This window comes from Athene cunicularia (genome assembly GCF_003259725.1).
Source record: "Athene cunicularia isolate RWA chromosome 6 unlocalized genomic scaffold, athCun1 chr6_part1, whole genome shotgun sequence".
NCBI lineage: Eukaryota > Metazoa > Chordata > Aves > Strigiformes > Strigidae > Athene > Athene cunicularia.
Window position 1 is genome coordinate 7,308,603 of NW_020799105.1, and position 12,892 is coordinate 7,321,494.

Consider the following 12,892-nt stretch of genomic DNA (forward strand, 5'->3'; position numbering starts at 1 on the left):
CGTCTCTGTTGAAAAGGAAGTTTTGACACACTGCTGAGTCATCAGTTATGGAAAACAGGTAGCTCCTTCAAACACCCACGGTGGTGCAGGAGGACAAGAGGAAACAGGAACACCCAAAGGCAGTGCCACATTTTGAGTCTGCACTGTTCATCACTGTCCCTCCCCTTCCTTCTCTGGAAGGCCTTCTCCATGGAAAATGTGCTCTGCTCCAAAACCTTGTCAGCATTGCCTGATGAAAAATCCTTCACACCCACCACCTTTCAAGTGTTCAGAAAAACACTATCTGCAGTTATTTACAGGAATTAGAGACTCATTTCATGAGCTTAGGCATTTGGCTGTCCTGGGAAAATACCAGTCTGAAATACAGACCAAGATCCTGTGAAAGAAAAGCTCTTGCTGTGCCCTTGGACCAAGTCATCTCTACCACAGGACACGCTAGTACAACACATACTGGCCAGGTTCAGCTTTGTGATCTCAGGCAGGTGAGAAGAGATCACAGGAGACAGGCTCTGCCAGTTGCCACCTCCTTGCAGGGCTGCCTGTGCATGAGTTGAGCATGATTCACCCACCCCCTTGCCTGCACCGCTGCCGGCTTTGCAGCAAGCACAGTGAGGGGCAGGGGCTGCAGTGACTCACCTGACACTGGCTACAGAACAAGGTGATCTCACTGACCCGCGAACCTATGGCCTCACGGGCACCAGACGACTGCCGCTGCCCGCCGGGAGCAGGCTGTTGCTCACATCCCCTTCTTCCAGGACAGCAATGACCAGATGCTGCCACCGACACCACCTCTTTTCCCAGCAGCAGCAGGAGGGGATCAACAGTGACGCCCAGTGAGATGCAGCACGTTCAAACACGGAGGAATGTGGAGCTGGGGTCCGGAGCAGGCCAGTGCTGTCCCATCTTGGCCTTCAGACATGCCTAGGGCTGTCCCTCTCCAGAGGTGGTGTGTCCTGCAGTGACAAGCCAAGGACCCCCAAGCTGCCTACCAAATCCAGTACAAAGAGGTCAGAGTACCTGTGCACCCCACTCCACCGATTGGGGCATTTGTGCAATGCTGGTGCCGTTCAAATGGCTCTGGTGACTACAACACAAAAATACATTTCACTGAGGTTCCCCAAGAAAAGAAATACACATCTCCTCTGCTATGGTCAGCCTGGGTCTGTAGGACCCTTGGGAATAGATCTGATGTGCTTGTTCCTGTGGTTGCACATCAGCCCGGACACTGCCTAAGCTGCACTAGTCAGAGACCGGCAAAACCTGCATGGTGAGTGGCAGCTGTAGCAGGGGGGCTCAGCTGCAGGAGGCAGCAGGGCTGGGGTGCCCTGGGAGCCTCGCAACTTGCCAGAGATGTGCGCTCTCTCGCCAAGAACAAACATCTCCATCCTCACAAACGGTTAACCTGCCGGGAGCTGCACAGCACTAATGACTTCACATGCATTTAATCAGCTTGGGCTTCCAGAGCCTCCTCCTCGGGAGCAGGAAAGGCCGTGCACCAGGGGTGCAAATGCTCCCAAAGCCGCACCCCCCCTTACCAATCATTAATCACTGCCGGGCCGGCAACACGAGCGAGCAGCAAGCAAGCAGGAAAAGGCCAAGTCTCCGCAGCCCCCACGGGAGCAGCGGGAAGCAGTGCTGACCGGTTCCCTGTGGTGGCAGCTCACTCACTCCTCGACCACCCTCCCCTGGGAAGTCCCGGTGGAGGTGGCCAGTCCCACAGCACGGCCCTTCAGGAAGGTCACTGGGTCCTGGGCGCGGGAGGCTCTGCGCGGCTGGGAGCTGTTGGGCTACACATGAGGCAGGAGTTCTGAAGAGCAGCTTTGTCTTCTTGGCACCACAGTCTTCTTCTCTTCACCATGCGGCACAAGGCATTTTGGAGTGCCCTGGAGTACACCTGCCGATTGCTGGGCATCTCCACGGCAGCAGGTAAGAGTGAGCTCTCTTTTTCTTTGGTATTAAAAGGCACTTGAGTGGGTGTTGGGACCCCAGAGCAGTCTCCCTGCCTTTGGCCAGGAGCAACCACTGCCCCATTCTACAAGGGGGACAAGGATACTTACTCACTTTTGCTTTGAGACCCAGGGAGGGAGAGTTCTGGGTGCCTGGCCAGGTTCTTTCCAAATGCTGTGGGAGGCACAGTGAGACATCAGAAAGGAAAAAACAGCATTCAGTATGGCAGAGGACAATCTAAAGCACAAGTGGAAAACTGAATTATATTCCCGTAAAACAGACATGGGCACAGGCAAGATGTGAATGAGACTGAAAAGCAAAGTATTCATGGCTGTGAAAACTGCCAAGCTACTCTGTGACAATGAAGGTGGAGCTCCTTGTGCTGTGCACAGAGAGATGTTGTGTGCCAGGCAGGATGGAGAGGTCCCAGCCATCATGGCACAGTTGCTGCCTAAGCACTGCTCTGCCTCACTAACAACCCAACAGGGAGCAGGCTCAGGAAGAAGTTCAGGTTATAGATGCAGTACAAACATTATAAATTAACCCATCTGCATAGTTGCATCCTCTCACCTGCTGCCAGGGGCTGCTTGGGACCAGCGTTCTTTGGGTTTGGTGACACGTTCAAGCACTTGGTTTCAGGTGAAATGCAAATGTTTTCAGCCGGGTGTCTTAGGCACAGCACCTCACCCAGAAGAACTCTCACATGGGACATCTCTGGATGGGATGTTGGGAAACAACTAACACAGAGTGCTCAGGAGTTCATTCTGGCACTGCTGCTGACTCACTGTTATGGGACAGGACAGACTGTGCTCTCTGCCTCAGTTTCCTCATCAGTAAAGCAGAGATCAAAGTGCCTGATTTGCCTAAAGGCTGGAGGTGTGAACCAGAGGTTCCTGGTGAGAGGTGACCTGAGGTGGTGTCTGTGATTCCTGTGTCAGACCCCCAGGAATTTCAGATTCAGACATTGCAGAGTAGGTCACAGCAGGCCCTCCTACCTTCGCATTTCCTTTATAAACTGCAGACAGCCATGAGAGACACTTTGCTCAAGTTAGGGGCAAAGTAGAAGGCACACAGGTCAGCTGAAGAGAGCACAGGTCCCCAAGGACACCCAAAGCCCAGCTGGAATGCTGCAGGCTGTACTCTGGAATGTGCTTTAACTGACTGATAATGGGCAGAGATTGGAGTCTGGATTTATAAACTCCCAGTAGATAAATGCACATCATGATGAGACTATAACAGATAGGAGCTGGGACACAGCTTTAACCAGCAAATGCAAATCTCTTCCCTTCTCCATTCCCATCCCCCACGGGCTCATATGAGCCCATGCTGGTCATATTCTCTCTTAAATCTCCAGGGAAACTCATAGAGACCTTCCTGGGAGAAAACATGAGCTTGTTGCCACGGGAAAACTAAAGCTAGAACAGCAAAATTGAAAGTAGCTTACAATTTTGAAGTGTTTTAGTGTAATATATCTCTCCTGCTTGTTTTCTTTTCATCATTTTGCATCACCTGCACCTCTTTCTGTAGTTCTTGAAATGAGCAGTGCAGTTGTCTCTCTGCTGAGCATCACAGAGCACAGACAGCTGTACTACTGATCTCTGTGCTTTTCCATAGCCCTGATGCATTCCCAGTATCACCTGACTTTTCAAAAAGGCCAGTGAAGAATGAGACGTGCCTGTGTTTTATTCCTCTATGTGTCTCAATGGAGTAAGAAAACAGCTTGATGCAGTGTTTAGTGCCTGATGAGGTGTGTGAGGTTTCTGCATGAAATGGAAACCATGCAGAAGTGGATCTCAGGGGTTTTGTTTTTTTAAAAAAAAAACAACTATGAAAGGGAGAGAAGAGTGCATCAGCCTCACTAATTGATTCTGAGAAGGCCTGGCCAACTCCATCCCTTGCTTGCAAACACAGAAGGTTACCCTCATAATAAAAACCTCCCCTTCCCCAAGGGTCCGGGAGCATAATGGCTGTCTGCAATGGTGGGGCTACAGGGTTTCTTGTGTGTGAGAAATCAGACAGCCCTGCTGTGGGCAGAGCCTCATGGCAAGTCAGTGAAGAGTGATCAAACAGCCCTGCTATTTGCTGCAGTGTTTGGTGCATCTCTGTAGTTCAGAGATTTTAGGCCTTATGATTTCTGCATCTAGGAGAGAGTCCTTACTTATTTCTTAATTCTCATGCTTTCAACCACTTAATTCCTAATCATGTGCCTTTAGCCACATGCTTTGGACAAGATCCAGATCAAGGCAGCAACTAGTCCAAACAAACACCTCAGAAAGAGTTCTATGCTTCTTGCAGATTCTTCATCCAAATAGCTTTGTGGATAAAGCAGAAGCTGTGCAAAATGAGGAAACCTCCCCATCCAGAGCAGAGACTCAAGCGTAACAGCAAGCTGGTGAATTCTGCATTCATCCACAGGGAATGAATGAATTGAATGAATGAACTCCACATTTGTAGGGAAGATTATAAAGAAGGGTTCTCAGTCACGAGACAGTAAAGGACAATACTTTGCATGTAGGATTACACAGCTCACACAGCTTCACAGTCTTCTGATGAGGCTGATTTCCCCAGGCCTCTGCTCAGGGCTGGAGAGGCAGCGTCTGTGGAGGAGGGTGGTGCACAGGCCCTGAGCATGCCCCTGGCTGACAGGGGCCAGCAGCTGCAAGTGACACAGAGGCAACAAAAGCAAGACTGCAGCACCCTGATGGGACTTTGCTTGGCTAGGACAGGAGAGCTGTGTGCTCAGGCACAGACCCTCACTGTTGACCACTGACTGTGTGGGCTTGATGGACACTGGTCTGCATCCCTGTTTGGGAGCCTGGTACCAGCTGGGACTCAGAGAAATGAAGCCAACCGGCACCTCAAGTGTGCATTGAGCAGGACCAGCACTGAAATTCCTGAGCACCAGTGGATGGGCAGGAACTGCTCAGTGAGATACAGAGATATCAAATGCAGACAGGAGTGTTATGACTGCCTAGGGTGATGCCCTGGCCATGAGACCTGGGCTCCACTCAGCTTCATGCCACTGGCACTTCTGCACTGTGACCAGCTGGTCATGTACTGGCCAACTTGGTGCAGCTGGTGCGAGGCAGTGATTTGTGTTCCATTTTGGAAATAGCGAATTGAAGGATGTTGAACAAAATTTTCCATCCCCTGAAGCTATTGGCCCCCAATAAGGAGTCCAGAGAAGATTTTAGCCTCACTAATACTCTTAATCCCCTTTAAACTGACTCCCCAGTGTGCTGTGCTGGCCGGGTTTTAACCTGGTTAATTCATTCCCTGGTTTTAACCTGCCTGCTCCCATTATATGTTTTTATGTTTGGCTAGCAAAGGATCTTGATGCCATGGCTACAGCTTTCTGTGAAGCCACATGTTGGGTACAGCAGTCCTGAGTGAGCAGAGCGGGCGGGGGAGTGAGTCTGACGGGCACTGGGGGTACCTGGGCAGAGAAGTCCCCAGACCAGGACAGAGCAGAGGTGGATGGGGCAGTGGGAGGGAAGTCCCTGTGGCAGCCGTGATGGAGCAGCATGGCAGAGGTGGAAGGGACAATAGGACACTGCTGCTCACCTCTCCCAGCTGTCCAAGGCCAGCTGGTATCCACATAGCACCTCTGCCAGCCCACACAGTGGCAAGGCTGCCGTGATAGGGATGCAGCTGGGATGGGTTTCTGGGCTGTATGTCAAGGCCAGCATTCAGCTCTGACCCCCCGGGCTGGTGTGTCAGCATGAATCACAGGTGCTGGCAGTCCTAACGTTAGCATGGGAGGAGCAAGCCTTGCCTGCCCCTGGGGAAACGGGGGCATCGATCCTGGAAGCTGGTAGGGCACCAGAGCATTAGGAACTAACCCTGCAGTCAGCATCTTTCCTACCTTCTCTTTCTAGTGCTGATCGGTGTGGGCGTAGAAACTCTGCAGCGAGGACAGTTCAAAAGCCTGGCTTTCTATCTGCTGTGAGTATTTTTGCCCTTGAAGTCAGAGCTAGCGGGAGTGACACATTCGACCCCTCCACCATATCTAGCACTGGACTAGACTGCAACAACAGCAGGGAGCAGTGTCTGAGGCTTTCAGGACTTCAGATCTCCATATTTAAGTTTCAGAAAAGTAAGCTATTTCTGTAAGAGAAAGTGATGCTACTCCCCCACCCCTTCTACTGCAGATTCAGGCAGGCCAGAGGTGACACTGGCTGAAAGTTGATCCCCTGGGGACAGAAGGGCTTTGAAGTCTCTTCCACAAACCAGCTGAGTGGAGGGTGTTCAGACCTCAGCACACTGACTGTTGTGAACTGGATAGTAAATCCTGGCCCTCTATGCCTCTTCTGCCACCTGGAGAGCATACTCAAGCCCAGCCCTGCCCCCCTGACAGCTCCACCTTTCAGTTTTTCAGGGGTTGCAGTTACTGTCTGTGAAGGCTTCTTCTTTGTCAGTTTGTTCCTGGAGATGTGCTTCACGTGAGTAGACCCTGTCCAGTCTTCTCAAGCCTTGGTGGGACCTCCCTAAGGCAACTTGCCCCTAACAGGGAACACCAGACCTAGCTGAGCTGCAAACACCAGACCAAATGTCCTGCCCCTAATGACATGGCAAGTGCACTCAGGAAGGGGGGAGGTAAGTGGAGCCACGTCCACAGCCAATTAAATATGTGTTTTAACCCAAGGTTGCACCGTAAGTTGCTGAGCACTACAAACCCTGGTCTGCAGCATCTGCTTATGAAGCCCTACAAGGGACTGGAGTTGAGGAAAGAGCCAGATCCCCAGGATGAGCTGCAGCTCCCTCCCAAAGACAGCACAGAAGTTTAAGTTAAAATGTAGAAAATCCTTATGTACTTCTTAGAAGCTAAGCACTTCTGCTGTCTTTTCACATAAATTCAGAAGCCCTGATAGCTTAGAGGCAACATCTTACTCCAGCTAACAGGCACTCAGCTAGTGGCCAAGTGGGCAAACACGCCAAGGAGAGATGGCCTGAGATGCTGTCCTCTGGCAGATGTAGCTCCTGGCCTCTTCCCCCCATGGGAGAGGCTCAGGCTTTGCTTACCTTCCTTGACCAACACACTGGTTTCCTGGAAATCCAGAGTAAGGATCTGCACATCTAGGTGGGTGATGGTTAGGCCCAAATCTTCTTGCCATGTGCTTGGTGCCCCATCCCACAAGGATCTCTGTTTCTCTCCCCAGATATGAGCCTGAGTCCCTGGCACAGCCCTGCTGGAAGCGAGCTAGACGCCCAGGGAGCTTCCAGAAATTCCTGGGGTACATGCTGCTCTCAGTGGCTTGTTTCCTGCATCCTGTCCTCATCTGGCATGTTACCATCCCTGGTGAGGAGTCCGTGCTGGGGTGGGGAGTAGTGCAGGTAGAACAGGAACATGATCTGTCAAGGGTCAGAGAGGATGGGGATGTAGGGGGTGATGGACTGGTTGCAGATGGTGCTGAGATAGCTAGACTAAGGACTGCTTGGCAAGCTGTTCACCTTGCCGCAGCCCTCAGCCAACATGGCTTTCTCCCCAGGGTCCATGCTGGTGCTCACTGCCCTGGCCTACTTCCTGTTGAGCAAGAGGAGCAAGAACCCAAGGCACAAGGAGGCGCAACCCCAGGCGGGCCAGTATGTGGACCCTTCAGCTACTGTGGCAGCCCCAACAATTGCTGGTGACACTGAGCAGACCTACACCTTCCATGGGGCCCAGAGGGAGCAGCACTGCTCACTGCTGGGCCATATGAAGAGCATCCTGAAGGGTAGTAAGGACAGGGGCCCAGCTCCAGCACCTCCTGCCCAACCGGCAGCTCCACCAGCCCCACGCAAGCAAGTGCACTTCCAGGAGAAGGTGGTGCAGATCATCCCCTCTGTCAGCGAGAGCTTGGAGGACCTGGAGAGCGAGGCTGAAGAGACCACATCAGATACAACACCCATCCTCACTCCACCTGATGCCCCTGTCATCCTCGCTCCCCTCAGCTCCACAGGACTCTTTTGAGCCCTCAGCAGGAACAAGGATGGGACAGACCTGCTATCCCTGACACTAGCATCTCTCCCTGCATTTGGCAGCAGCCAAAGGGCCCTAAGAGGTGGCCCTCCTTGCCCTCCCTGCCTCCAGGGTAACAGCTCTGTCTCTTCTTCTTCAGGGGGCTGCCCATACTGCATGGTCCCACACCTTGTGACAGGGCCAGTGGCAGTCCCCAGCCCCTGCAGTGCCATGCCCAGAGGACAGGCAGTGGTTCAGCCAGTGTAGTGCCAGGACAGTAAGGTTTCTGGTCCCATAGCCTCACATGTGGGTCACCCCTCTGCTACAGCACTATACATCACAGAGTCTGCTCCTGCCTAACATCACAGCCATGGCGTATGCTTCCCATGAGGCAGCAGCTGGCAGGAGGTGAGACCACCATGCCCCCTCTCACTACATGTTGAAGAACTCAGGGCTTGTGACACATTCAGCATAGGGCACCACAGCCTGCACGTTCCCTTACAGCACCTGCACCAGCTGCAGCAGGCCCAGGGCACCCGGAACATCATTTCAAAGGTGGGCTGAGACCAAGCACACCCCTGCGGGCTAGCACAGACTAAGTGCCCTCTCCTGAGACACACTGAGCTCAGGAGGGAAATCAACTCTGCCCTTGGGGACATCTACACAGGAGCAGGGAGGGCCCAGGGGCTTCCTGGTGTCCCCTGCCCCAACAGCCCTCTTGGGTTAGAAGAGCTTTGGGATGATGTGACAGCTCAGGTCATGAGATTCAGCACCGCACTGGCACAGTGGACTGCGTGTAACTCCCAAGGTGTGTTAATTATGTGTCCCAGAGGGCAAAGGCAATAATAAAGTTACAATGTTGTCCCACCAGTCCTCTCAGTACCAGATCTTCCGTGAACCCTTCACCTCTGTCTTAATCCTACCATATTTTCTGCCTTTTGAGGACCGTTCACCTATAGACAGTTATTTCTCTCCTGTTCAACTCATCCCCTTGGCTCTTTTCCACCTGAGGACTAAGACTTTCTGCTTCCAGATGGCAAATGCTGTCTGTGCCTGCAGATACCATCACCAAGAGCTCTCATCAATATCAGGCAATTCTTTTGGCTGCACATGGGAAAGAGCTTAGGTGGCTAGTTTTTCTCAGACATGGGACATGAGACCACACTGTCACCACTACTGGGATGAAGAGCTGTAACTGCTCGAAGCCCAGTCACACAGCATTGGGGTGAAGTGGTGGTAAGAAGATCCTTGAGACCTGCTAGACTATTTATAAGGTAGAAGCCAGTGAGGCTGACTGTTTTTCTTGGAAATACATTATTTCTTCTTTTTAAAATCTCAGCTCTCCGAGCTACAATCATCATGTTCATTTAGGAAAGCAGTGTAGTTTGAAGTGTGAAAATGTAAAGTGTAAGTGTTCAAAAATCAGAAGGCAATTGAGATAAGAACCCAGTGCTACTTTTTAATAAATGCTTTTTAAGTGACTCTTAATTTGAGAGATGGATAAGGAAGAAAGTGGAAGATAGTGACTCACAATATTTGACTGCCTGTGTTTGATAATGAAACTTGTCCACAGGAGCAGCTTATGAATGGTTGCACACACTTGTGATTTCTACAATCAGACATAAATAACAAGCTTCTTGTTGCATCACCAAGATTTAAAATGATAGCTGGTATCAATCTCTTCTAAACATGATATATGGATTAGAGCCCTCCTCCTTCTGGCTGCACAAATTAACCCTCCACTCTGCAATTGCATGTTGGGGAAGAGTCACGTACACATCTGCCTTTAGGGAGGTTTTGCACATGCAAAAATGTCTTCAGAAAATTGTGCCTGTTTACAGACTAACACTGCACAACTGATAGCAGCAAGCCCAGTATCCAAATACAGCTCCACCCTTAAACTACTGTATTCATCACATTAAAAAATGAAGTTATTCTCCTCTAAAGCTGCTGGCCAAACAGCATACCTTTGCCAACAAAGGTCCTGATCCAGCCATACTAACAGTGTACCCACCCTTGCCAATTCTGTCCAGAGAGGCTGTGCTCAGAGTTGGCTCCCCAGCACAATCACACATCTGATCTGCAATTAGACCCACTCTCATTAGCAAACTCATCTTTCTGCATCATCCAAGGCTCTTCTTTGAACATTGCATAACTAATTATATGCACAGAGATCAGGTTTGTTGAAGAGGCATTGCTCCCAATAGATCAAGCTATCTGCTGACAAGAGAAAGACCACATTTCTGCAGCCTCCTCTCTAGCCCCAAGCAAAGCTCCAGGGCAGCCCGGGTGGGGACAGCTGCTCTGTGATAAATTTCATCCTTCAGCCCTTAGTCAGCCCCATTCTGGTGAAGCAGCAGGGCCGGCTGGCAAGGGGAGAAGCAATGCAGTGAGAGCACCCATGGCACCCTGAAGTGTGTGGGGGAGCAAATTCCATTGCTCTGTGAAAAGTATAAAATGAGCTTGCAATTATTATTGTCTGCAGAACTAGATATTTCAGTTTTTAGGCTCATCTTTTGAAAGCTATTGTAGGTTTCCCTTGGGAAGCAACACTGGGGGAAGCTATAGGTGAGGTGGTTGTTCAGCCTTCCTGGAGACAGCACTGGAACTAGTTTCTTTCTTGACTGCTCCCTTGTGTCAGCCTGGCTATTCTCCAGCCATACAGGTAGCTGGCTCAGGATATGAACACTGGGAAAAAGCTGGTCATCTTTTCTGTGGTATTTAATTGCCTGTTCAGTTAAGGTTCATGGCTGTCTTACCCTGGAGTCTGCCAAGAGCCTGCACCAGTACCAGGGAAGTAGATGTTCCTCCAGAAGCAGCCAGGTTGTGCCCCAAACAGCATCAGATGAGTGTGATCCTACCACAGGGGCTAAGCTGCCCCTGCCAAGGAGTCCATTTGTACATCCCTACTCTGCTCCTCACTACCTGTCCCACCCCATGTGCTATCAGCATACAGAGCTTGTTAGACCAGAGATAAAATAATTAGGAAAAAAAAAAGTGGGTGGCTATCTTCTTGGGTAATGAGCCAAATAAATTAATGGAAGGAAGGGCCAGCCGCAAAATGAAGGGGATGGGGGATAAAAGCACTTCTTTCAGAGGCAGCAGGCTGTTAGAGCAGCTCAACTGCTTAAAGAAATGCAGCCTCAGGCTTTCTTTAAAATCCCAGTGCAGAGGAAATGTTCAGCCTCAGGGGGTGTCAGATGACTTTATAGAGGGCTCAGAGATTATTCACTCAAGTGTGCACTACTCTGTTGGCCCCTCTCCCTACTTCTAGCTGTGAGGGTCACCCCAGGGACTATTGAAAGCACCAGAGATGCTGTAGAGAGCTGTTGGGGGGTCTGTATATTAAATATGCAGGGTAATTGCAGGAAAAGAAAAAGAGGAAGAGCTTGATGTTATTAACTGTGCAGTGCAGTGGTATCTGAATGTGAGCTGCCTGAGCTCTAAGTCCACACAGCACTATATGAACACTGCTTTAAAATTTTTGCCTGCATTACAGTTTAGTCATGATACAGCTAATCCACTGAGATTAATCCACTGAGTTATGGGTGTATAAAGCTATAAACTCCTATGGATTCACATACTGAAAGGAAACAAGGTGAATCATCCAAAAGAAATACATGTGTAAGGTAAAACTCTGTGAGGTAATCCTGGCAGAAATTGTTTCCTTCAAAATTTCCTCCAAAGATTTCCCTGCATGAGGAAAAATATCCTTCCTTTGCATGTACATGTGCAGTAAAAACACTCTACAATGCTACTTGATAGCCCCCATCACAACTTAGTGAACTAAAACCTGATTTTAGTGCAGGCTTTAGTTACAATTCTTCTCCACCTCCAGTGCACACTAGTACAAGTAGTTGTTTCACAGCCCCAAAGGCAGGTACACTACCTGCCCACCACAGTGTTCCCTCCTCATGTCAGTTGCTTAGATAGTCACCCTCCAAACGCCTTACCTCCCCCTGGGGACTTTGGGCCCCAGTTTCTCAGAGCATTGCTCTGTATTTGAAACATGGGTATGAATGGTTTACCCATGAAAATAAGGTACATTTGGAGAGAAAAGTGTTCAGTTTCTGCAATGTCAGTACTCAAAATAAGATGTGCTGCTCATATCTGCATGTGCAACAACTCATGGCTGCAAGCACTGATACTGGCATTAGTGGCATGGGTGGCTCCTAATACAATATTGAGTCATGTCCACATGAAGGAGAGGACCTGTCTCTGCTCGATTACAAATGCTGCATGCTCACACACCTGCAATCCTACCACTCCTCAGCCCTGAACCTTCTCCCATCCCATTCAGGAGATTCTCCCATGTGCTTGGCCAGAAATGCAGGTTCTGTTTTGGCTGGACTCCTGCATTTTGTGCTGTGCAGGAAGTTACAGGAACGAGAAACCAGCTCCAAACCTGCCTGGGATTTCTCAGAGCTGACAGCTCCTTTCTCTGCTTGGCATGGTGTGGGCAAAAGCAGGATCTGGCTTCCAGCTGCTATGTATCAGCTTGCATACCACTGGTGAAATAACTGCACTTAGGTTATATCCTAGTGAATGATTAAGGTACCTTTAGGAAACTAATTCTAGGCAGGTATTCACTCAGCATGTGACTTTACTGAATCTTGTTTTGAGGCTTTATGCAAAACACCAGGAACCTGATTTTCCAACCCAGGTGTTTGCATCACAGACTAAAGAGGGAATCCATATTTCAGACAATAAAAAAAAAAAAACCCAAAAACAAACCACCAACAACAAACCCACAAAAAAACCCAAAAAAACCCCAAACCAAACAAACCAGAAGACTAACGTTTTCTGGCAGTTCCTCCTCATTCCAGCCTGTACCTAAAGAGGACTTTGTACAGCACAGAAGAAAGTTGTGAACAGCACCTTAACACTTTCTGCCCAGCCTCTCCTCCACCCCAACCTTGTTGTCTACCCCAGAGCTGGCCTCATTCAGAAGAGCTATTTAAAAAGAAATATCATGAACAACCCATGCAATACAAAATTATACATACT

The 12,892-nt window shown here is 49.9% G+C and overlaps 1 protein-coding gene across 2 annotated transcripts; it reads left to right on the forward strand.

Annotated features, from left to right (window-relative positions):
* Positions 1–1,488: 1,488 nt before the first annotated feature.
* On the forward strand, positions 1,489–12,562 carry TMEM72 (transmembrane protein 72). Of its 2 annotated transcripts, XM_026851648.1 has the most exons (5): positions 1,489–1,926; positions 5,826–5,892; positions 6,318–6,389; positions 7,107–7,246; positions 7,437–12,561. In XM_026851648.1, exons 1-5 carry the CDS (start codon positions 1,857–1,859, stop codon positions 7,895–7,897), a joined length of 810 nt encoding a protein of 269 aa, XP_026707449.1. In that variant the 5' UTR covers positions 1,489–1,856; the 3' UTR covers positions 7,898–12,561. The 2 variants fall into 2 exon arrangements, with proteins under 2 accessions (XP_026707449.1, XP_026707450.1); XM_026851649.1 differs by lacking the exon at positions 6,318–6,389 and having other exon boundaries at positions 7,437–12,562.
* Positions 12,563–12,892: the final 330 nt, after the last annotated feature.

Bases quoted from the DNA above. Each gene is read 5' to 3' on its own strand.
- TMEM72 (XM_026851648.1), top strand. From the start codon at position 1,857: ATGCGGCACAAGGCATTTTGGAGTGCCCTGGAGTACACCTGCCGATTG. The intron at 6,390-7,106 runs GTGAGTAGACCC...TTCTCTCCCCAG, and splicing joins TTCCTGGAGATGTGCTTCAC to ATATGAGCCTGAGTCCCTGG. The intron at 7,247-7,436 runs GTGAGGAGTCCG...CTTTCTCCCCAG, and splicing joins CTGGCATGTTACCATCCCTG to GGTCCATGCTGGTGCTCACT.